Here is a 22,586-nt window from a genome sequence, read left to right on the forward strand (position 1 = left end):
TGTTCTGACCAGCTGACAGGAAGGGGTCAGCGATTCATGCTGCTTGTGCCAAATTCTGACCTCCCATCAGCACGGTGCAACAGAGGATTCATCTGACTAGGCAATGTTTTTACGTCGTTGAGTGATACAGTTTTTGTGCTCTTTTGCCCCCTTTGTTTCTTTTAGACATAATGGCTCTGGAACTTGTCTGCTGTTATAGACCGTCTGTGTAAGGAATGACGAGGTGTATGTTCTGGAGCTCTAGCTACTCCCGGATGTGCAGCACCTGTTCATCAAAACAATTCCTGACCCCACCCCCCCCCCCCCGACCCCTTTTTGTGTTTGGCGTGGTTTCCCCAATCACACCATTCTCTGTATACCCTCCACAGCATTACACAAGAACTCCCCCCCCCCCCCCTCCCCTCCCGCAGTTGGCAGGGAGATCCCAGCACCGGCTAGTCTAGCACCGATGACCCGGCCTCCTTGGAATCATTCAGATCGCTGGATTTTCCCATCTAACGTGGATTCACACTGAAACTGATCCACGGAAAACTTGTCATGTGATTTCATGCTGCCCTCCGGGGTCACGGGGAGAAAGTCCATTCAGGGACGCTCTAATTGTGAAAAGTGTCCATTCAGCCTATTACACACATGAGCATGCTGCTGCTGCGGCGCCCCTTTTAATCAACATCACTAAATTAAAAGTGTAAAAGGGCAACAAGTTCTCACCAGTCAAAAGATTATAAAAAAATACCCATGTCTGTAAAATTAGACCAAACGGTGGAGATTTAGCTACGAAGAGGGCAAATTCCTTGAGGGATAATAGCGAGGGGGGAGGGGGATTACGCCGCGAGGCTCCGACCGTCATTTCATACACAGTTATTTGTTGGGTGAACTGTAAACGTTTTTGTAATTGAAAACCAAAAAAGTTATATAAACCCTGTTTTCTCCCCCAAAATCTTCTTTTACATCAGTTTTAGCACCAGCTTAAACTTCCCAGCATGCAATGTGAACACACAGAAAAAAAAAGTCAATTAAGAAATCGTACAGAATTTAATTGGCATAGGGTTGTTTTTTAAAAAAAAACAACAAACTGTAGTAATCAAGTATCAGCAGGAATCCGGTCCCGGCTGCACGACTACGGACTGGAGAGCGGTCATTAATAAATAAAATATATAGTACGGTACAAATCCAGGCAGGCGCAGTGGTCACAGAACCCAGTGATCAGGACTACAATCTGGCATCTTCCAAAAGGTGGTGAAATTCTGCCGATTGTCTCAAGATGCCTCAGAAAATACAAAAAAAAAAGTCGTAAGTTTTGCTGATTCAGCTTGCTTGTAAAGAGGCACATAGATCCCTACGAAAATGCAGGTTACCCTCTTCAATAAGGCAGTAGAGCCCATTATTTGCTACAGGCACAGAGTGAATCAATACACTCAACCAAACCACTCTAGGACCGGGACGAGAAGTCCGTCTTCAGGCCCCATACAAGGTCAATCCCTTCCAGGTTGAAGGTCACCGGTTCCTCTCGGCTGCAATATACTTGAGAGCGGCAGAGCCGTATCTTCTAGACAAGTCCTGGTGAAATTCTTCCTTGAGTGTTTGCACACATTGGCGATAGTTTTCACTGGAGCGGAACTTGGAGATATCGAAGCTGGGGGCGTGAGGCATGTGGATAATGAAGGCGTTCGGAAGCACCACCAATTCATAGCCCTGGAGACGGCAGGAAGAGGGAAAAAGAGAAATCAAGAGTGCTATAAAATCTAAGGACTCCCGTCGCCCCGAGACAGCGCCAAAAACTAAGTAATGGGAGACGACGGGGAGCCGGAGGGTGTATTTTGTGCACTCAACCACTCCCTTACACTTCTATGGGAGAGCGCATGTAGAGCAGTCTGAAAAAAAGTCAGGGTTTTAGACCCGGAATGGACTTCACTGAGGGACACTTAGGACATCCCTTGCCTCCCCGTCACCTTTCCAAACACACCAGGACTTAGTTAATGGTGCTGTTCCCTTTAAAAGGCGTTCTCTCACTTTTTATTATTCATAACCTATCATCAGGATAGGTCATCAATAGCAAGTGGGGATCCACTTCTCGGGATCCCCACTGATCCTCCAGCCCGCTGTCAATGCAGCAGAGTCGGATTGAAATCAATGAGAGTGAACCAGTGTATTACGCTTCCGGCCCTATATCAGCCGGGCTGGACATCTGCAGTGATGGTCAGAAATGGAAGGGTCATAGGAGCCGTCTATTACACTTCCACTCCTGACCACCGACATGGTCAGCAGGCAAGAGGGTCAACTCATCAGCAGATCGCTGCCGATGATAACCGAATCGGAGTAAAAATAGTATAAAGTGAGAAAACCCCTTTAGTCTGTGTGCCTGTACCATCTGTTATTTGTAGGGGTAGCCACCTTATAGGACACCCCCATCCCTCCCCCTGAAACGGAATAGCACAGGGTTGTCCTAGACAAGGTAGTCTACAATTATGGGATTTGCACATAGAGTAGCTGTTGTATTGTGCATAGAAACACGTGTGATCTAGAAGGGTCCTCAGAAGATACAACTATCTACCGCGTTTCCCCGAAAATAAGACAGTGTCTTATATTAATTTTTGTTCCAAAAGGTTTAACTTTTTTACATGTATAGCTGCCTGGACACTATTTAAATTGACTTTTTAAATTAACTGTTAGCAGGGCTTAATTTTGGAGTAGGGCTTATATTTCAAGCATCCTCAAAAAGCCTGAAAAATCATTTTGCATCCTCAAAAATTCTGGAAAATCATGCTATGTCTTATTTTCAGGGAATGTCTTATTTTCAGGGAAACGGGGTAATTCAGACCCCACGAAAAGGACACTGAGAAGAGGATGTCCAAAAATAAACACCCCCTTTAACTCGATTCTGTCCGCCTCCTCACATGTCTAATACTTGTACTCCTGGAAAAACCAGTTTTGGATCATCTCCTCTTAGATTTCGGTGTTGCGTCGGCGTTCTGTTATTCCTGCTGAATCTTTATGAATAAATTGACACCTAGATGTTACTTACCATTGTCAAAGGGGCGTATCCCTACAGACTGATAGGGTCCAATCAGTATTGCCATTGCCATACTTTATAAGGACACACCTCCTTTATTAAAGGCAGCAGTGACACCCAGTTGTCAATTAATTCATGAAGATTCAGGAGGAACAATAGAGGAACTGAACAACACAGAGTTATAAGAAAAGATGCTTCAGAATTCGTATTTCAGTGGAAATGCAAGCATTTACTAAAACCGGCCTGTCAGGAGAGCGGACGGGTCCTCATTAACCCTTTAAGGATGCAGCCTTGTTTGGACCTTTTGATTTTTTTTCATCTGCAAATTCCATAACCACAAAGCATTTACTGCGGCATTCAGGGGGTTAAATGACTGGGATCCGAGTCATCTCCAATTCCGGCCATTACAGAAGGTTGTCAGCTGTAAATGCAGCTGGCACCAGGACTGGCACATAATACAGCGCAGGGTGGGAACTACAACCTCCCTTGAGCGGCTGTACTATTCCAACGCAGGGCAGGAAGGGGTTAATCTTATTGAGAACGGGTGTAAATGTCTGTACCTTGGCATCGAGCTCCATAATATGAGACACTTTGTTCCAGCCAAAGCCCAAGAATCGCTGATCATATTCGGGACAGTCTCGTCGGACAACCACATACGGTTCAAAGTTCGGTGCCCAATCGACCGGGTATGAAGTAGTTGCTGTTCGCCACTTGGCATAGTTAGTTGGCGCGTGTCCTTTCTCCCACACGTGATATCTAAGAGTAATCACAGGTATAAGTATGACCACAAAGTAACAATAAGAAGAAGGAGGAGGATTGCTCCACTGGAGCGACTCTATGAATAAACTAATATGGGTAAGCCAGTCGCCGGGACGCCGGAGGTAATTACCGTCTCGGCCAACGATCACATTACAGCTAAAATCTACATCAGATGGTCCTATTTCATCAAGTACTTGGTGAGCTGCAGTCACTTTAGAGGAGAGGATTACTGCCACCAGCAGGGGGCAGCACAATTATATCTTCCTGCACAAGTCAAACTTGGCAGCAGGAAATAGTTGTATCTATGTCAGGGGGACTAATAGAAAGGGAAGGATTACACTTCTCATTAAAGTTAGTATCAGATTCATGTACATACAAATATACACCATCCTACCCAAAGTACTTGGACCCCTGAAGAAGAAGCAGAAGTAATATTTATTTCCATCTGTTAATACTTAGTGGGGCTCCTTTGGCACTAATGACATCGGATACTCTCCCTGGCATACTTTCTACTACCATCGGATACACTTCAGCTAGTATTTCCCTCCATGCATCCTGCAAATATCGGGCAAGTTCTCTCAAAGATAATGGATATTTCCTATTTCATATTTCCTGATGTAATGTTCCAGTTTGTCCCAGAGATGTTCAGTAGGTTCAGGTTGGACTCTGTGCAGCCAGTCCAATCGTGGGACATCCATATCCTCAAACCAATGTAAAACAGCACTGGATGTGTGACGAGGTGCGTTGTGTTGTTGGAAGTATGGCCGGCCATTCCCAGAGTATTGCCACATTGTCAGCAGCTCATTATTGTTCGTGGTTCTTGTCGCTACAACCAACAGACCGAGACCATGCCACGTAAAACACCCCCAGACCATAACAGAACCTCTGCGGCAGCTAACTGTTGGCACAACACACTCAGGTAGGAGGTGTTCCCCAGGTACCTCCATCTGATGTGAAGATGAAGTAGTGCGAATCATCACTCCAGAGAACGTTCTTCCATTGCTCAATTCTTCAATGACTACGCTCCTTGCGCCATTATAGACGGGCCGATGCTTTGTGATAGACGGCTTGTGTGCAGCGGCATAACCCGTATATACAATAGCATGCAGTTCCCATCACAAACTATGGCTGACGCCTCCAAGGGTGGGTCTGCATCTCATGTAGCATGGTGTAGGACATGTGACATGCTAATAAGACCGAATCCATCCTACTTATAGGGGGGTCCAAATAGTTTTGGTAGGATAGTGTATAATAGTGCAACAATATTATTTATCCTGAGCTCGGCACTAACTTACCGGAAGGTGTAGAGCGCCCCCATATCCAGCATGGAGAGCAGCTCTGCTTTGGATTTAGGGAAGGACAAACGATAACGTAGGGTTTCAAAGGCTGGAACTATTAGAGCTTTCTGAGTGTTGGCCATATCTTCCTGAATGATGCTTTTCCTAAGGACACACAGAAGAACATTAATGTGCAGAAAGAAGGAAAAAGATAAACCAAGACCACAGAAGGAAAGGCTGCCGATGTGAGACCATGAGGCCGGGCAACAGAACCGCATCACCAGTTACTAAGGAATCTTGGGCTGTCGCTAATGTATTCGTCCCGGTCAAAAATGGTTTAAACTTCCCTATGTAACTAAATCCCTCTAGAAAGTCCTGAACTACATACTGGAGACAGAACTCGATCATCACACTTGTCACAATCTGCAGGCAATCGCAGCTCTAACTCAACCAATCAGACAGGTTGCTACTTCGTCTTTGGTTGCAGATACCCCAATTCATGACAGTCTGTGATCAGAAGCCAGAAAACCGCTAAACCAGGAGAGGAACATGTGGAGTGTTTGTTCTTTCCATGCACTCACCTGGTGGCCAAGAGAAGCCTTCCCAGTATTTAAAGGGGATGTGCCAAGTTATAAAGGATAGGAGGATAACTTTATGATCTTTGTGGATTTGACCACTGGGCTCCCCACCAATCCCAAGAAGGGAGGTCCACTTGGTGCAGAGGTTACACAGGCGCATCACTGGTCTATTTACTTCAATGACAGCGCCGGTGATTGCCGAAGCGCCTGAACTCCATAATCTCTGCTGCGGTCATTAAAGTGAACAGAATGGAAGCATGGCTGTGTGACCTCCATTCACTTGGGGACCGACTGGACCTACATTCTAGAAATCGGTGGGGATCCCAGCAGTAGAAGCCCCACCTTTCATAAACTTCTTCCCTGACCTGTCGATTGGGGATTACTTCATAACTTGACACAATCTCTTTAATGGTGTTCTCCCCATCAGGACAAGCCCGGTCCATATGCCCCATAAGCTTATATGTATATCATCAATGGATGTCTTTTCACTGTAGGAACTTCTGGGACCGGTATGGCTGTCCTGAGTCAGGGGGCTAAGGTGAGTAGCGCTTGCATTTATAATTTTATATATATATAGTGGTGTCTTGGGTTAAGAGTTTAATTCGTTCCGTGACTGAGCTCTTAACCATAAACACTCGTAAGTCACATCAATTTTCCCCATTGAAATGAATGGAAAAGCCATTAATCTGTTCCGGATCGCGAGGCTCTCCTGATTTCAATGGGGATTTTCAGGGAAGGGTTTTATATATAAGCCCTTCCCTGAAAATCATCCCTAGCTGTAGTAAAAAATACATACTCACCTGTCCGCCGCTGCCGGGGCTCAGGCGTGTCTAGCCGCCACTTGTTCTCCCTGCATTTTTAATCCCCGCCTGCTGAAAAGCTTCAGAGCAGTGCAGGGAGAACAAGCGGCAGCTAGACACGCCTGAGCCCCGGCAGCGGCGGACAGGTGAGTATATATTTTTTACTACAGCTAGCGATGATTTTTAGGGAAGGGCTTATATTTAAAGCCCTTCCCCGAAAATCACTGCAGGAGTTGCCGGAAGGCCATTGCTTTCAATGGAGCCACCGACAGTAGCGGCGGCCCCATTGAGAGCAAGGCTTGTAACCCAAGTTTTTGCTCTTGAATTAGAGCAAAAATTCAGGAGAGAGCTTGCGCTCAAGTCAAAAAGCTTGCAAGCTGAGGCACTTTTAACCCAAGGTATCACTGTATATGAAATTATAGATATAAGCGCTACTCACCTTAGCCCCCTATCTCAGGGCAGCCTCACGGGTCCCAGAAGTTCCTGCAGTGGTAATGTGCTATTAAACGATCACTGGCCGTAAAGGAGAATCCGCCATGAATATCATGTGACAAGTGAAGCCGGTGATTGGCTACAATGGTCACATGAACAGCTCATCACCGCTACAGCAGTCTCTGGGACCGGGGCGGCCTCGCTGGATGGAGGGCCATTTAATAAGAGAGAAGTGCTTATTTTCATATTTCAGCCTATTACCTGCCAATTGTTTAGTCTCAGAAAACCCCTTTACGCCACGGACGGCAGCTTATCTCACATCTAGTATGCAAAGGCTTTCCCCAGCGTAAGCAGGGGTCTCTGGAGACGGACTCCTATTGATAGGATTGTTGTCTGCAGTGAGAAGCCTTGTAAAATATTAGTAAGTTATTATTTATCAGGTTTCCTCATCTTACACACATTTACGGCATATCAATTGGCTAATGTGTGATTGATGGGGGTCCAACCATTAGGACTGAGTTCCCAACCTCAAATGAAGAAGTAGCCTTATATAGAACTCCATTGCAGGCTATTGGAGATTGGAAATGGCCCACGTGGCCATTTCCACGTTTAGCACTATAATGGTGAATGACTAACTATATGCCCGGCTCTTTGCCAAGACCGTGGACCCCATTCTCAGGATCGGTGGTGGTCCCGCGTTTATAAGACTTACACGGCCACAAGAGATGTATGGAACTAACCTCAGGCTTTCATACAGTCCATACATGGGCAGGAAGTCTATGTCCGACAAGAAGACGTACGGCGTCTGTGCGTTCCTCAGAGCCACGTTTCGCAGCAGATTCACGGGGTAGAGCTGCCCTTCCTTGTAGACTACATGGTAGCCAATGTTGGTCCGAGACTGCAAAACGTCAGAGGTTTGAGCATAACGTAAGAACTGCTGCGCTTCTGCGTCCGACAGGTACAACGCCAGGCTGACCGGACCTTCCCAATGTCTGCAGATCAACTCCAGCATCTGCAGCCTGAAAAACAGTCATGTTTAATCCTCCTGATACCCCGCCGTGTGCAGCATAGTCAGCGCTGTGATTACACTAACCTGTCCATAGACAGCTGGGCCACCAGCGTGACATCAGTAGGATCCTCCGGTAAGGTTTGGTGCGGGAGAAAGGAGAGGTGAACACGATGGGATGCAAGACGTTCTCTGCGGAAGTCGTAGCAGACATCTTCCTCATCCAGCTCTTCCAAGGCGTCCTGTGAGCAAAGAACAGAAGACATCATGACGGCATAGAAATGTAAATAGGAAGATGGAACAATGCCTCTACAGTGCCAACTAGTGGAAGGCAGCACTCCTGCAAGTCTGACCCTCTAACAATGACTGGGAATAGGAGCCAAAGCCTGAATGTTCTCCAAAAGGAAAAGATAAGCCGCACTCAGCAGAGCTGCAAGACGAGACACAACTGATGGACAGGAGTGGCGCTGTTTCTGGAAGAACCCCTTTAATTATATGGCTCCAAATAGTTAAAGTGGTTGTCCATGTTCTGTAAAGTGCATCTTAATGGGGTAAAATAACATGATACTCACCGCTCCCCACTTTTCCCCAGTCAGCGGCTCCAGGCATCCACTGCAGTGTTCATTTGCAGCCTAGGACATCTCATAAACCTGCTGCTGCAGCCAGTGACAGCACTCTCTGATAATCTCCGAGCGCTGTCTGGCTGCAGCAGCTTGTATGGAGACAACTTAGATCCACTCCAGCCTGTAAAGATGATGTTAGCAAGAAGGCCCGGAGCTGCCGGCAGGTAGAGGCGTGTATCAACCACTTTGTTATGTTACACCATGCGGGACCCATTAAGATGCACTTTCCATAAAAATCGGACAACCTGTTTAAGCGGTATTCCCATTAGGGACTTTTATGGCATATCCACAGAATATACCATAGAAGTCTTGTAGATGCAGCCACCACCCCTGGGACCTGCATCTATCTTTAAAATTGAACCCCCTTCCTCCCTTTTCCCGGACCCAGCAGTTTGTGGTGGGTGCGAGTTATGGAAATGGCCAAGTGGGCTGTGCTTAGCAGTTTCTGTAACTTCCATAGAAGTGAATGGAAGCTACGTAGACAGTGCATCAGTGAGCTATGCCGTTTCTGCTGCTCCCAAGTAAAAGGGCCTGTTCAGACCTCGTTATTGTCTGGCCAGGAGTCCTATTTAAACGGCACCCCTGCTGGACGGGACCCATTTTGGCCAATAATGAAAGCCAACAGGTCCCCATTCATTTCCAGCATTTTGTGATGGACTGCCATATTCTTTCCAGCTCAAGATGCTGGAAATGAACTGAAACCTCCCGAAACGGTTTTCATTAATGACCAAGACAGGCTCCGTCCAGGGGTGCAGCTCCAGATTTTGAAAAGGAAACTCTGGGGAGACCCTGGATGGAGCCAATGACGAGGTCTGCACTTCAGAACACAGTGTAGCACAGCCTCACCCGGCTGTTTCTGTGCCCCCGGCCCCCCGTAGAGGAGTGATTCATCACAGCACAACTGGCCAAGATGGTAATACCCTTTAAATGACTCCTTTTGTTCTGCTAAACCTGGCTATTAATTGCACCTGGCCTAAGGACGTAAAGGGTTTTTTGAAGAATATATATTGCTGAGGACATCAATGAGCGATCGGTTGTGGGTCGGACCCCTAAGAGGCGTTTGTGAGACATTGTGCCCCTTCAGGCACAGTGACGCAACTGCACATGTAGTTGAGCTTATGAGCTGCACATTATACGACAGTCTGGTTGGCGTTTGCGTATCTTTCAATTGCAGGAATCCACAGAAATGGTCCAAAGCAGCACAGAGACATCCAGTCGCAGTACAAATCGCGGGTTACTGAAATCTCAATCACTAGACGGCAGCGGTAAACCATGTGAAGCTCCGTCACAGACAAGGCGGGTGTGATGAGTCAGTATATGGGGGTCGGTGACCATAAGAAAACCACCATGAAGCTCTCCCGCGGCTGCAGCGCCCTCCTCACCTCCTGCTCCTTGTCATTTGGGCAGCCAATGAGTTCTCTGCGCAGGAGGCTCCCGTCATACTCCAGAAACGTGAGATAAAGGGTCCGGAACAATTCTACGTGTTTGTTCTTGACACGAAGTTTATGAGGGGAATTCCAGTGAATCACCTGAAGGCAGGAAGGAAAAGAACAGAAGAAAGTGGCAGGTATCATATTAATGGGAGATTTATTTCATCAAGGGCCATTGTTACCAACCTCCCCCTCACCCGACCCCCAGACATAAGTTGTGTAAGACTTCTTCCAAGTGCGAGCCTGAGAGCAGAAAGTAAGCCACAGACTCTGATTCCTTCAGTGTGGTTTCTGGTAATCCGCCACTTGTTTTCAGCTACAGAAGTGCAATATAATGTGAATTGCAGAAGATGGAGCAGCGGGAGTCATATGGGGATTATATGCCACCGATTACAGAAGGTTCTCTACTGTAACAGCAAGGATCCAAAATGGCGCTACACAGCGCAGAAAACTGCGACATAATATTCAGGTGGTAATATCCGATTTCCGCATCAACATACAGAGCGATGGGGTGGATTTTGACACAGATTTTGCTGCAGATCTCATCCTTTCAATAAAAGGGGGTGAAATCTGCGTATTTGTAGCAAAATTTGCATCACAATCCACATTACAGCTTTTGAGGTGGACATTATGCAAATTTTGTGCGGATTTTCTGCTGCGTTAACATACCCTAATGGCACCCTGCGTTTCCGTGCCAAAATGGCGCCTTCCTTATAACCTATAACAAAGTGCTTATTAGTACCAATCTATATGCATAGTGTTTTAACCCCTTAAGGACCAAGTGCATTAACTATATGGCGCTTTGTCCCGGGCTTCAATCCCACCCGATAGCAGAAATACGGCGCAGGATTAAAGCTACATCACAGTGCAAGATTTTGTACATTATCAACATCATAGGGGTAAGAGAGGGGCTGGCTTTTGGGCAAAACCTATAGGTAGCCAGGGACGGTCCAGCCCACCAGACCGCTCCACAAAGTTACATGTGGTGCAGAAAACTTGAGCAGTGATTATCCAGGTATACTTTTATAAAGGAGACCTGGCGAAATAAATTTGGGAAGGAGATGTTGGTCATAATTCTAGCGCCGTTCCTGCTTTACTTGGCTAAAACGTGATGACGGGTTCCCTTTAAATCCCTTTTTACTGCTAAATGGCTGAGGAAGGGGTCATTCTGATGCAGAAACGGTAGGGATGGGTTTTCTCCTCCATTCCCCGTGCTGCTAGCATCCCGACTTCTGCTCTACTGTAACAAATGAGTTGCACATACATTCCCTAGGTCATCTGATAATCCAGAACATTTGATAACTCTGCAGATAATACGCCCCAATGATGTTGATGCCAGATTAAAGGAATTTTACTGTACATAGAGTCCTACAGGATTTCAGGCTGATTACACACGTGTGATTATGTTGGCAGGAATAAGAGCGGTGATGTACCTTTAAAGCAGCTCTACTCGTCTATCACTAGTCTTTTGTTAGGAAAGGCCGGATAGAACTGGATACAGAACACATGTCCGGTTGACCTTGGGAATGTCGTTACCGTCTCGTCTCCAACACTCTGCTTTTATCTCCACAATTAAAAGTATAGTTGCTATTTGTACACATGTGAGTATTGTGGAAGGCATTCTGCTAAACTTGGCCCCATCTTAAAGGGATATTCTGGTTCCAGCGAGTAAAACTTTATTCTTTGTATTGTGAAAAGTTATACAATTTTCCGATATACTTTCACCATCGCTTCCTTTCCAAGATCTCTGCCTGCCGCCGTGGTCATGTGACATAAGGTGCGCTGCTCTGTTAATTACACAGGTGGAGGGACCACATGACTAGGACAGATTTTTATCTCCTGAGAGGAAATAATGAAGGTTGCTATTCAGTGACAGCAAGCAGAAATCTTGTAAAAAGGATGTGATACAGAAAGTATATTAAAAAACTGTATAAAAACTTTCCATCATACGATGAATAAACTTAGTGCTGAAAATATAATACGCATTTATAAATTCCTTCTCAGTGTCCATAGAAGCGAAGTGATTCATTCTGGATTCTTAGGGTAAGTCATACTTGGCAATGTCTGAAGCGTCTCTAAAAATCGCAGCATGCCCTATTTTGGCCTTCACAGACCAAAATCGTCCATGGAAGTCTATGGGAGCGTTGAAAAAAAAAATACCCCAAAGAATGCAGCGGGCATAGATGTTATATGAGTCTGCGCTGTATTGTTTTTATATATGCGGTCAGCAGGCAGTGAAAATAAAAAGGTGACAGCAATTGGGCCTTCTTATGGGCTTTTTTCTTTTCTTTATTATATGTGAAAAACCTATTACACAGTATGCACATACATACTATCTGTTTTGCTGCAGGAAGCAGATGGCTCCATACATTGTACAGTGGCCTGGATTGGTATTGCAGGCCAAGTACCATTCGCTTCAATAGTACTCAGCCTGCATTACCAACCTGGCCCACTGCAAAATGTACAGAGCTGTCTGCTTCCTGCAGCTAGAAGTAGGACAACCCCTTTAAAAGGGGGTATTTCCACTAATGATATTTATCCCCTATCCACAGGGTAGGGAATAAATGTCTGGACGCTGGGGGTCCGACCACTGGGACTCCCAGTGATCCAGATATCTGTAAATCCTGGAGTTCCCCATATGAATGCAGAGTTGGTGTGCAATTTTGACCAATTCTTCAGTTACTTTTATAGGACGGCGAAAGACTGCCAAGTCCAATGATCTCCCTCTATCCCATAAATGTGAATGGATGAATGATCCGGCGTGCACACTACCATGCTCAGATGTCAGGATCACTGGGAGTCCCAGAGGTCGGACCCCCAGCAATCAGACATTTATCTCCTATCCTGTGTTTAGGGAATAAAATGTTGTCAGTGGGAAAATCCCTTTAGGAACTTTAAAAAGTGGGCAGTATGTCCTCCATAATCTATGGTGTATTGTAACATGGACGAGGGTAACATGTATGATGAGATCAGACAAAGGTGGTCTCACCTTCAGATCAGCCAGCTCACTGTAGCACTGCTCCGAGCGCGTGTGATCCGAGAGCTGCACGTTCCAGTAACACGGCAGCTCGTAGACGCGGGACGGCGAGCTCTTTATAAATGCATTGAATATATCCTAAATGGGGGGAGACAAAAATCATCATCCATTCACATAAGAAGAAGCAACATATGACGTCCTACAAATATCAGTCATCCCACCTGATCAGCAAGTGACGTGCTCAACATGTTCATCAGTTCCCTCTCGGCGGTCAGACGCCACGTCTCCTCCCAGCCAATCTGACGCAGTTTGTCCAGAAGAAGTAGGATGACGCCTGTAGTAGGAGATCACCAATCAGACTCCATAGTAGATAAAGGGGAGGAAGTAAGTATTCAGGCCAGTGTGACAGCCGGGGAAGGATTTGCTTACCTGTATTGAATCCACGGCCCAACGCTGGCCAAGGCTTGTGGTTCTTCCACAGGTTCCCCAGGTACCAGTCGCTCTGATTCTCCACCAGGCCGAGAACCTGCTCACCTAAAATGTGCAGAATTGTCAAATCCTGTTTGAAAGGGGAGAAAGATGGACATTCCTGTAGAATAGCGCAACGGGCCTGGATTACCTGTGAATTTCCTGAATATAGCCCACAGCTCAGCTATGTCTGTGGCGAACGTGATGTCAGTGTCCAGGACTATGACCTTTGACAGGTCAGAGGGCAGCGCTTTAGTCAGCGTAAGCTTCATCAGACCATAAATTCCAGAGTAATGCTTGTTTGGGATCCATGAAACTTCAGGCTAAGGGAAAAAAAGTCACAGCATGAGAAAATAAGTCCCCATTGAAGAGGACACTCTTGCATAAAATGCATGTAACAGTCCTATAACTGAGCCACTTTAACCATTACCGTATGTAAGCGGAGTAATAGGCAACTGCTTATACTACAACCGCATAGAAGATGGCTCTCCTCCACAAGGAAGAAACCAGGTTCTTCAGTGCTCCCTATAAGTGGCTACCCTCAACGGCCAACAGGTGGCATTGGAGGCAGGTTTCTTCCTTATGGAGATCTACTTTGCATACTTTTCCCAGAAAGCATTGCTCCAAAGACTCCTTAACCAGAGATGGGTCTCCACAAGGATAAAGAGTTCTTTATTTTAGTGGATGGCGAAAACTTCCCTGTACAGGTCCTACAAACAGAAGGAATAGGGGGTGACAACTCAGGGACCATAAAAAGAGGGTGGTGCTAAAAAGCAGTAAAGGGGATTCAATATTGTCCGTACGCTATATATCTGGCATAAAAAGTCAAACAAACATTTTTTGCATACAGCTATTTTGCACAAAAATGAGTGACGCCTTCTATTTGTATGCCAGCCTCGTTGTTTTACTTTTTATTTGTAAAGTGGGTGGGGCTTAGAGGATGCATGGCCTTCCACAGCCTGTAAGATTCACTATAAATTTGCACCAAAAACGGTCATAGATTATCACTCAAATCAACGCCAACTTGTAGCTGGTGTAGATTCCTTTTTTGGACACAGGGGTGGCCTGAGATGCACCTAATGTTTTAAGTTGTGTCCCTCTTGATACGTTTGAGGCATATTCCTACGGCAGGCTGCACATTAAGACCTGTTGACGAAATGTCTATCTTAATACATCTGCTCCTAAGGCCTGGTTTACATTAGCAGAGTAACTGGGCCCAGTTCACTTGTCCAGTTAACGGGGTCAGTGATTTGCCTTCACAATTTAGTGCTTGTGTTTACATTAGTCAATTAACTGAACCTAGAAGAAGAAGAAAAAAAAACAAAAAAAACCCAAAAAACTCCCTTCTGCTATTCCACTCGCCTACGCACTGTTCGGTGCACTTTTCTGTCGGGTTACGCAGGAACAGTGCTAGCTGAGTGCACAGTGCAAGGGGAAGGAAAGGGTGAGTAGGCAAGCAACTATACTGTCTGATCTACCACTCGACTCTCCCCAGTGCTCACTGCCTGTTTACTGTCCACTTGACCATCATGTTTACACTGGTTGAGTGGACATGCTTTTGCCAACTTACTTGCCTACTTGACTATTTACTTTACCAATGTAAACTAGGCCCAAGTCCTTCTGACCCAAGTAGTTAGGGATGCGATAGTGCAAATCCACACCAGAAGAGGGCTTTATTTTAGCCTTTGTTAGGGGCCCTTGCACATCTATGAGCTCCCTTTCTCTATGCAATAGGGCCAATGCTTCCATCTTCCCATGAAGTGAGAAAAATCACTTAACGTTGTCTATGTCTAACTTTATTTACCTTGAGATCACTGGCATTATAGAAGCTGATCTGAAGGGACGGAACCATCCAGGTTTCAAATAAGTTCCCTAAAATGCGTTGGGCGACAGAATCTGTGATCAGGTGGAAATGAAGAGGGTTCCTCCTACAGGAGCAAAAGACATAAAGATTAGGTCATAAGGTAAAAACAGAAACCATCAACCACAAAGAAGGTCCTCCGTAGGATCCTACCCAAAGACAAGCATATCAGACTAAGAAAGGGCTCCCAGTTTCCACGTGGCCACCGGTGAAAGTCAGTACTCGGTCAGTCAGTCCGAGTGTTTTCTTCTGGCTGTGATAGCAAACTCCCATAGAAAATAGTGGGAATACGTGGATGGTCTGAAGAGTGCCGGCTTCCACTGGTGACAGCATAGGAAGCAGGAGTTGGGCGAGTATAAAAAGCACATCCCTGGACTCCACATTCCCTGGCCCATAAGTACCCCATAACTTAGTTTATGGTGCTATTGCACCCATCAGGCCCCTCAGGCCCATAACTAGCCATAACACAGTTGATCCATTTGCCCATGTGCTTGGACTCTTGTAAATGGCAACAACATGAATGCAAAACCTACCTGTGGAACAGAATGGACTTCACCAATGTCACCACATCTCTGCTACTGTTATGACCAGCACAAACAATGGCCACATGAATGAGCTGCAAGAAAGATAAAAAGACAGGAGGAATTAATGAGGAACAACAAGTCATCACCAACATTGAGTCTAATTCTCTCCACCTGATCCCACTTAAATGGGAGTGAAGACCAAGTAAACTAAGTTTAAAGGGGTTTTCCACTTTTAAACTGTTGATGACCTATCCTTAAGATGGGCCACCAATAGCAGACTGGTAGACATCTGCCACCCAGGAGCCCCACTGATCAGCTGTTCACTAGGCAGGTGCCTTTACGTAATGTGCTCTGTTCTCTCTGCAGTGGTGAGGCTTGGTATTACAGGCCGTTGACGTCAAGGGGAAATATTTTCTGTAATACCAAGCCTCACCACTGCAGAAAGAACGGGGCTGTATGCTTCCTGCCGGGATAAGCTCAGTGCACAAGCACAGAGGTTGGTGGACAGTTGATCAGCATGTATCCTGGTCATCAGACCTCTGCCACTCTACTACTGATGGTGTATCCTAAGGATAGCCTCCAACTAGACAACCCTTTTAAGGGAACGTACGGATTTTGGACTACAGACATCTTCTGAATTAACTTTAGGATTTGAAGAAATGGGTACCACATGTGCCTACTAAAAGTTCCCAAAACTGCACAATAAATGTGACCATGCACATAAATGCAAAGTTTGGCTAATCCGCCGATTGCAGCATGATCAGCTGACCATCTGACGTCTACGGGCCTCCAGACTCTTCTCAAACAGCTAATGTTGTGGGAACGAAGGACCAAGCATGATGGCCTTCAGCATGTCTAATCCTTTGTTTCCAAGGTCGATAAGAGATATTCCCTTCTCCCCATTGAGAACACATGCTGAGCAGAGTGTGCATGTGTATGGACGAGAAAATTACAGAAAACTGCTACCCTGGCCTTGCAGATACAATTTCCGTAGAATAGAGTAAATTGCAAGTTTTATCAAAAACAACAAAAATGAGAGCAACTCACTGTAAATCGCACATATGCTAAGCACTTAACTCTAGCGCCACCCTGCTTACTCAGAGAAACCACCATGAGAAGGGCAACCCTGACCACTGATCTGCACCTACAAGCCTCTATTGTGGCCCTTTGTCAGTGTGTACAGATGACATAAGTGATTAGTCTATTTTTGTGGCTGTGACTAGTACTGTAGTTTGGCACCAATCTGGCTAGGGTCTCTGATGCACATAAGGGTCTTGACACATTTACTTTACCGCTTTGGGTGTTCCTTTCCCACCCTAGACACAGCATTAGGCCGCGTTACCCTGCACCAACCATGAGCATGGTTTACCCATTTGACTATAATTTGTTCTAAACAAAGGGGCGAACCATCCAGCCGTAATGGTCGACAAATGTCAGGACCCTTCGGCAAATGATACGCCACTCAGAAGTGAAATATGTAAATATTTTTACGATGTAGGACGCAGCTGTGGAGACAGATAAGCGGTTTGGGATGAGAGGCAGACATACAGGTCACTCACCTCACATTTCTCCGTCAGACTCCTCTGTGAGCACCGACTACTGTTGGCTCCCTCTTGATCCTCGGTACGCAGTTCTCCTAACTGAAGCCGCAGTCTCCGGTTCTCCTCCTCAGCTTCTTGGAGTTTCATCTCCAGATCTTGCATGGACGGTGTTCTGGGGGGAAGTTGTGGAGACAAGACCCCTGGGGATGGTCTATCTATAGGGAAAGAACGGGGCCCATTACAAAGCAGTGTGGTATATACACATCTGATATAAGCTGGCCATAGATGCACATGATGGATACTACTGATCGCTGACTCTTTGGCCGATAGTTGGTGACACATGGCATAGATAGATAATCCAGCACTATTGTAGAGACTACAGACAAGCCCTCTCTGACGATAATTAGTGTTCCGTGCATATATCTATATACAGGGGGTTCCGGTTAGTATTGTGATAGGGCAAAATAGTGAGGTAGGCTTTACCGCATAACGGATGTCATCAAGCGGGCAAATTCAAGTAATTTAAAGTACTATTGTCTCTGCTGAATGATGGGCTTGTTTCCTGCCACGTCTGGAATCCAATAAAGTTCCCCTTGTGGCCCATGTAATCGAGCATCTTCCTAGGAAAGCTGTCAGCTATAGTGCATGCTAGTTTGTGCTTTGTCTGCTATTTACCAGCTCACTTTGTTCCTCCAGCCCTGGTCATTGGTCAGCATCTACTCCACTGACACAATCTGGTGGGATCACCCTTTTCAGGGCAGGTGCTCTGCTGTCTTGTGGAGTCGGTAAACACCACCATACATGAACGCAGATGAAATGCCAGAAGGGCAGAACAAGTGAATGGAGAAAAGTACCCGAATCATCTAAGAATATAACGGAAGTTTTTCAACCAACTTCACTGAAGAGTCAAATCGGACAGGAAAAGTTGTCCTGCACTATGCTGAAATCTTTTCCAAGATGGCGAGAACAACGATGGGGCTATGCAGTTGCAGATGCCATGGTTTGACTTTCTTCGAGCAAAATCCCACATCCAGCAATCCAAAGATTCTGAAGAGGAACCATTTTTTTTCTATATCGTAAAATCCTGGAGATGCAAAGGGTCACATTATTTTCCGTTATGGAGGGTGGAACAGGATCCAGATTTTACAGCCTTCATTCAACCAGGATGGGGTATTCAACACACACAACCAACAAGACGGAACCAAGGGGCCATTGTGACGTGTTACAACCAGCAACAGTTCACCAGTGAGATCTGGCTACGCATTTTCATTGCAGTCCTTTTATTGCAGGACTACCTACAGTCTCGTAGGGCATACCCTCAGCATCTTAACGCCCCAGCGCATCGGTCGCAACCCATTCGAGACTGGCAAAAATGACGCCTTCATAGGCCATTTCATCACACAGCATGGGCCGAAAATGTGTGACCTGTTCGTTCACCAGATCTCACGCACTTCTTGATTGTTCCGTTCGGAGGAAGCTGAAGGAGATGGTTACTGTTATACCTGTGAACGACATCACCCCACCGTGTCAAAGTATAATGGGTGCAGTTGAACACTTGATACCGGACGACTTAATTGCCCCAGAGCGCCGATGCATCCTTCACGCAGCAGCTGGAGGACACGTTGAGAACTTGTTGACGTAAACCATTTGTTCTTCCCGAGCCTAAATCACGCAATTGCAAATAAAAACCGTATTTTACGCCTAAATTAGTTTTCATCCTGCTTTCCTCACTATTTGGCCTATTACAAGATTAACGGGGGCGCCTATGTAACATAATACTTGTCCTTCACTTTGTAGACGGCACCATATCCTACGTAAGCCTGAGGCTCTGCGCACGTGACACTCACATCCTGTGTCGCCCACGGACAGGTACAACCAGCAGACGGCGGACAGCAGGGACAAGGTAGCAAACAGCAGCTTGGCCTTGTTGCGGCACGGGCACAACATGATTCACAGCAGACGGTACTGCGGTGCCTTCCGGGAGCGGTCAGGTGGGGAAGTCCAAAATCACCGCTGGCAACATCCTAGAATCTGGCCGGAAAACAAGAAGAAAGAGTTTCAGGGTGACAAAACACCATCAAATCGTTACTAATTGGACAATGGACAAAAGATCAGCACAGGTTAAATATTAAATCCCAAAGCTTTGCAGTCAAGCAAACACAGTAGGTCGCCCTCGTAAAGGATAACCCAGAGTTTCCAGCTGAGCAATTTTGCAAATACTTACAATTCTGAATTTAGCTTTATAAGTAAAACGGAGGGGAAAAAAAGCCAAAAAGGAGCAAAAAAAAAAAAACATAAATTAAAGTTTTACAGATAAACTTATTTTCTATTGATTTTAACAATGAAATGTTGTGCTGGTCATTCCAGAGAAGGAGATGTCCTTTAATAACACAGTCCCCGACTACAGTGACCTATGACCCCTCCACGGAGATCTCGTTATCAGCGTGAACGCATCACAATGGTAATCACCGGCCTGCGCTCTTCTGGATTATGGATCAAAGTCGTCCCACAAAGGCTGGAGATTTACTGGGATCTGATTAGCTGCACCGATGACTCCAGTTTTCAAAGTTCCCAGACTTTTCTGTGAATGGGATAACGGTGAAACATCACCTGACAACTGAGACTAATTAGTGCCGTACTAATGAGGTTGAGTGGGAAATGCAGCCGTCCTGGTATAAGGTAACAGCTGCACAAGAAAGTAAGTGAACCCTTTGGAATGGGTGAATATCTGCATTGATTGCTAATAAAACGTGATCGGATTGTATCCAAGTCCCAATGATAGACCGACACAATGTAACTAATAATACAGACAGTTGTATCGCTGTGCGGGAGAAAAGGTAGGTGGACCCTTGAGTTTAATAACCTGTAGCTCCCTCATTAGCAGTGATCACCTACAGCAAACTTTAATAGAGCTGCAAATAAGATTTGCACTATGCAGAGAAGGAATTTTGGACAGTTGCTCCCTGTAAATAGGTTTCAGTCCATGAGCATTTCTGGGATGCCTTTTATGCACAGCCCTCTTCAGGTCACGCCACAGCATCTGCACAGGTCAGGACTTAATCCCTTCACGCCCCAGAACGTATATGCGCCATATTTAGGTGTGCGGGGTAAATATGGCGTGCGCCTGGAAGCCACACCTGCACCACCTAAAGTCGGTGTTAGATGACTCTGACACTGACATCCAGCCGCAACAGCTGTAAATTGGCATTCGCACTGATCGCAGCTGTTAACCGTTTAAATGCTGATGTAGATTCTGTTCACTATGGGCACCCCAGCAGTAAGGAGGAGATTGAATGGAGCGATGGTCAAACATTCATTCTCGACGGGACTGCTGTCGGCCACACATTCGTGTCCATCGCTGCTTTCAATTTGACATCACTGCAGGTGGGAGAAGCATCCCCTCAGTGGCAGAAGAGGTGGTCACAGGATGTCCATTCTCAGGATAGGTGGAGGTCTAAGTGGTGAGACATCGATCAGACTTATCACTTATCCTAAGGATAGGTTAAAAAAAAAAGTCCCAGCTTGGTACGATCCCTTAAACCTGGTGACCGGTCCCCTTTAAGCACCATCAGTACCGATAGTGGTGCCGCCAAAGGGAGAGGAATCGCTAGGTTCTAACAAAGGACCCCAGGGCCGTCCGGTAATAGTGCCTGTTAGGGGTACAGAATAACACAACGCCCTCATGTTCAAGGTCACACGTACAAAAACAAAACAAAAATTAACGGGAAACTCCAGAGAAGGAAATCAGGAAATCCTTCACACTCCCTAATGTATAATTTTCTAGCCCTTTTGTTCGCCAAGAAGCCGTCCGAAAAAAAGAATCTGGCGGGGAAGGGGGTGTGGCACCATCCAATTAGCTTTTTTTTATTTTTAATTTAAGTTGTGGTTGTCCATAGCAACCAAGGAACTTCTTTCACCCCCCAGTGTGCACAAAGTAATTATCAGTATTTAAAAGGTTGCTACGGCAACGGCATCATTTTTGTCTGCGCTAGTTTTCAAAAAATATGCTGTGTAATAATTGACGAGGTATACACGTAGGTAACAATGTACAAGCAGAGTTTGTCAGACGCAGCAGGGCGCCTACCGTCATATCCAGCAGAGTGCCTACCGTCACATCCAGCAGAGCGCCATTCTCCGTTGCATTTCCCAGCGGTTCTGATGCTACTTTTTGCAAAACTTTACAAGAGGCAATCCGATGTTTGTTGTGATCTCAGACTTTCCTCAAACCATCATTTGATATTTGTGGAGGTTATTAAAGGGGTATTCCCAAAATAAGTCTTACCACCTATTCATAAAAGTTGTTTAGCAATGACGCAGGTACTCACACAGCCCATACACGATATTAATAGTGTACGGGCAGCAGTTCAGACGCCTCCATTGACTTCAGTGGAGGCCATCCGCACAAAGCTTGCGTCGAAATAATCTTTCTTCTGCTCACGGAATACGCAATTTATATCCATGAGTGTGAAAGAAAAAAAAAAAAATCAAAGCTACATGCCCTTCAACGCCTGAGTTTTGCCGCGGATCCTCCACGCAGGCGTCGATCACGGAGTCTGCAATTACATCCCGTTTGTGTGAGAAACCCCCTTATAAAGAAAAATGGTGGATGACAAATTCAGCTCTGCTCTATCTGTAAATGAATGCCTAAATCATACAAAAGGCCTTGATAAGAAACACCTAAGAGGGCGGTGTGTCCAGCTGGCAGCGCTCCCGGACTGGATGAACCGATTACCTGCTGCTACAAATCATTGGTGCCTTCGCTTCCTTCACCTTCTTGTGAACCGCACTTTGTTTGTGCGAGGCGGCGGGCTGACAATAGCCACAGGAACCCTCGGATTATTCCTCAAGAGTGTCTATGTCTGGGATCCCCATAGCCTTGGGGTCAGAAGGAACCTACAGGCCACAACGTCATCGCATCCCGTCCGATATAAGAAGTTACGAAAAATCTCGGCTTTTGCGAAAAGACATTTTCCAGTCATCTGCCCCCGTCTGGCACCTTTCATCGGTCGCTGACCTTTTTGCGGCTTGCTCAGCTTCCAGGTGCGCGGACAACGACTCAATACATTCTTACAGGGAAGATACATCTTGTCATTTCTTTATGAAATTCTCACTTTGTGCAAAAGCCATAAAAGTTCAAGAGAAGTTTCATAAAAGATGAAAAGTCCCCGATAGAAAACTTCAAAGCCCCTCGCATCGCCTGATAATGGATCTACACCGCCAGACGTGACCAGCGACTGGGGAGAATTATTTTTTTGCTTGATGTTCTTATAAAAATACGCTTAGAAGTTCTGTATTCATAG

At 45.9% G+C, this 22,586-nt stretch overlaps 1 protein-coding gene across 3 annotated transcripts in view; it reads right to left on the reverse strand.

Moving 5' to 3' along the window:
• Positions 1 to 1,013: 1,013 nt before the first annotated feature.
• The window catches only part of LARGE2 (LARGE xylosyl- and glucuronyltransferase 2), a 67,954-nt gene continuing 46,381 nt past the window's right edge, over positions 1,014 to 22,586 (reverse strand). For all 3 annotated transcript variants that reach the window (XM_066583412.1, XM_066583413.1, XM_066583414.1), the window contains exons 3-16: positions 19,134 to 19,317; positions 17,305 to 17,501; positions 15,755 to 15,837; positions 15,165 to 15,288; positions 13,512 to 13,683; positions 13,322 to 13,426; positions 13,114 to 13,226; positions 12,905 to 13,030; positions 9,868 to 10,014; positions 7,950 to 8,104; positions 7,597 to 7,875; positions 5,065 to 5,211; positions 3,571 to 3,766; positions 1,014 to 1,692 (exon numbers count right to left, since the gene is read on the reverse strand). In XM_066583412.1, the coding sequence (XP_066439509.1) occupies positions 1,495 to 1,692; positions 3,571 to 3,766; positions 5,065 to 5,211; positions 7,597 to 7,875; positions 7,950 to 8,104; positions 9,868 to 10,014; positions 12,905 to 13,030; positions 13,114 to 13,226; positions 13,322 to 13,426; positions 13,512 to 13,683; positions 15,165 to 15,288; positions 15,755 to 15,837; positions 17,305 to 17,501; positions 19,134 to 19,233 (2,142 nt within the window). In that variant the 5' untranslated portion in view covers positions 19,234 to 19,317 and the 3' untranslated portion in view covers positions 1,014 to 1,494. The remainder of the gene's footprint in view (positions 1,693 to 3,570; positions 3,767 to 5,064; positions 5,212 to 7,596; positions 7,876 to 7,949; positions 8,105 to 9,867; positions 10,015 to 12,904; positions 13,031 to 13,113; positions 13,227 to 13,321; positions 13,427 to 13,511; positions 13,684 to 15,164; positions 15,289 to 15,754; positions 15,838 to 17,304; positions 17,502 to 19,133; positions 19,318 to 22,586) is intronic.

Source organism: Eleutherodactylus coqui, chromosome 11 (genome assembly GCF_035609145.1).
Source record: "Eleutherodactylus coqui strain aEleCoq1 chromosome 11, aEleCoq1.hap1, whole genome shotgun sequence".
NCBI classification, from domain to species: domain Eukaryota; kingdom Metazoa; phylum Chordata; class Amphibia; order Anura; family Eleutherodactylidae; genus Eleutherodactylus; species Eleutherodactylus coqui.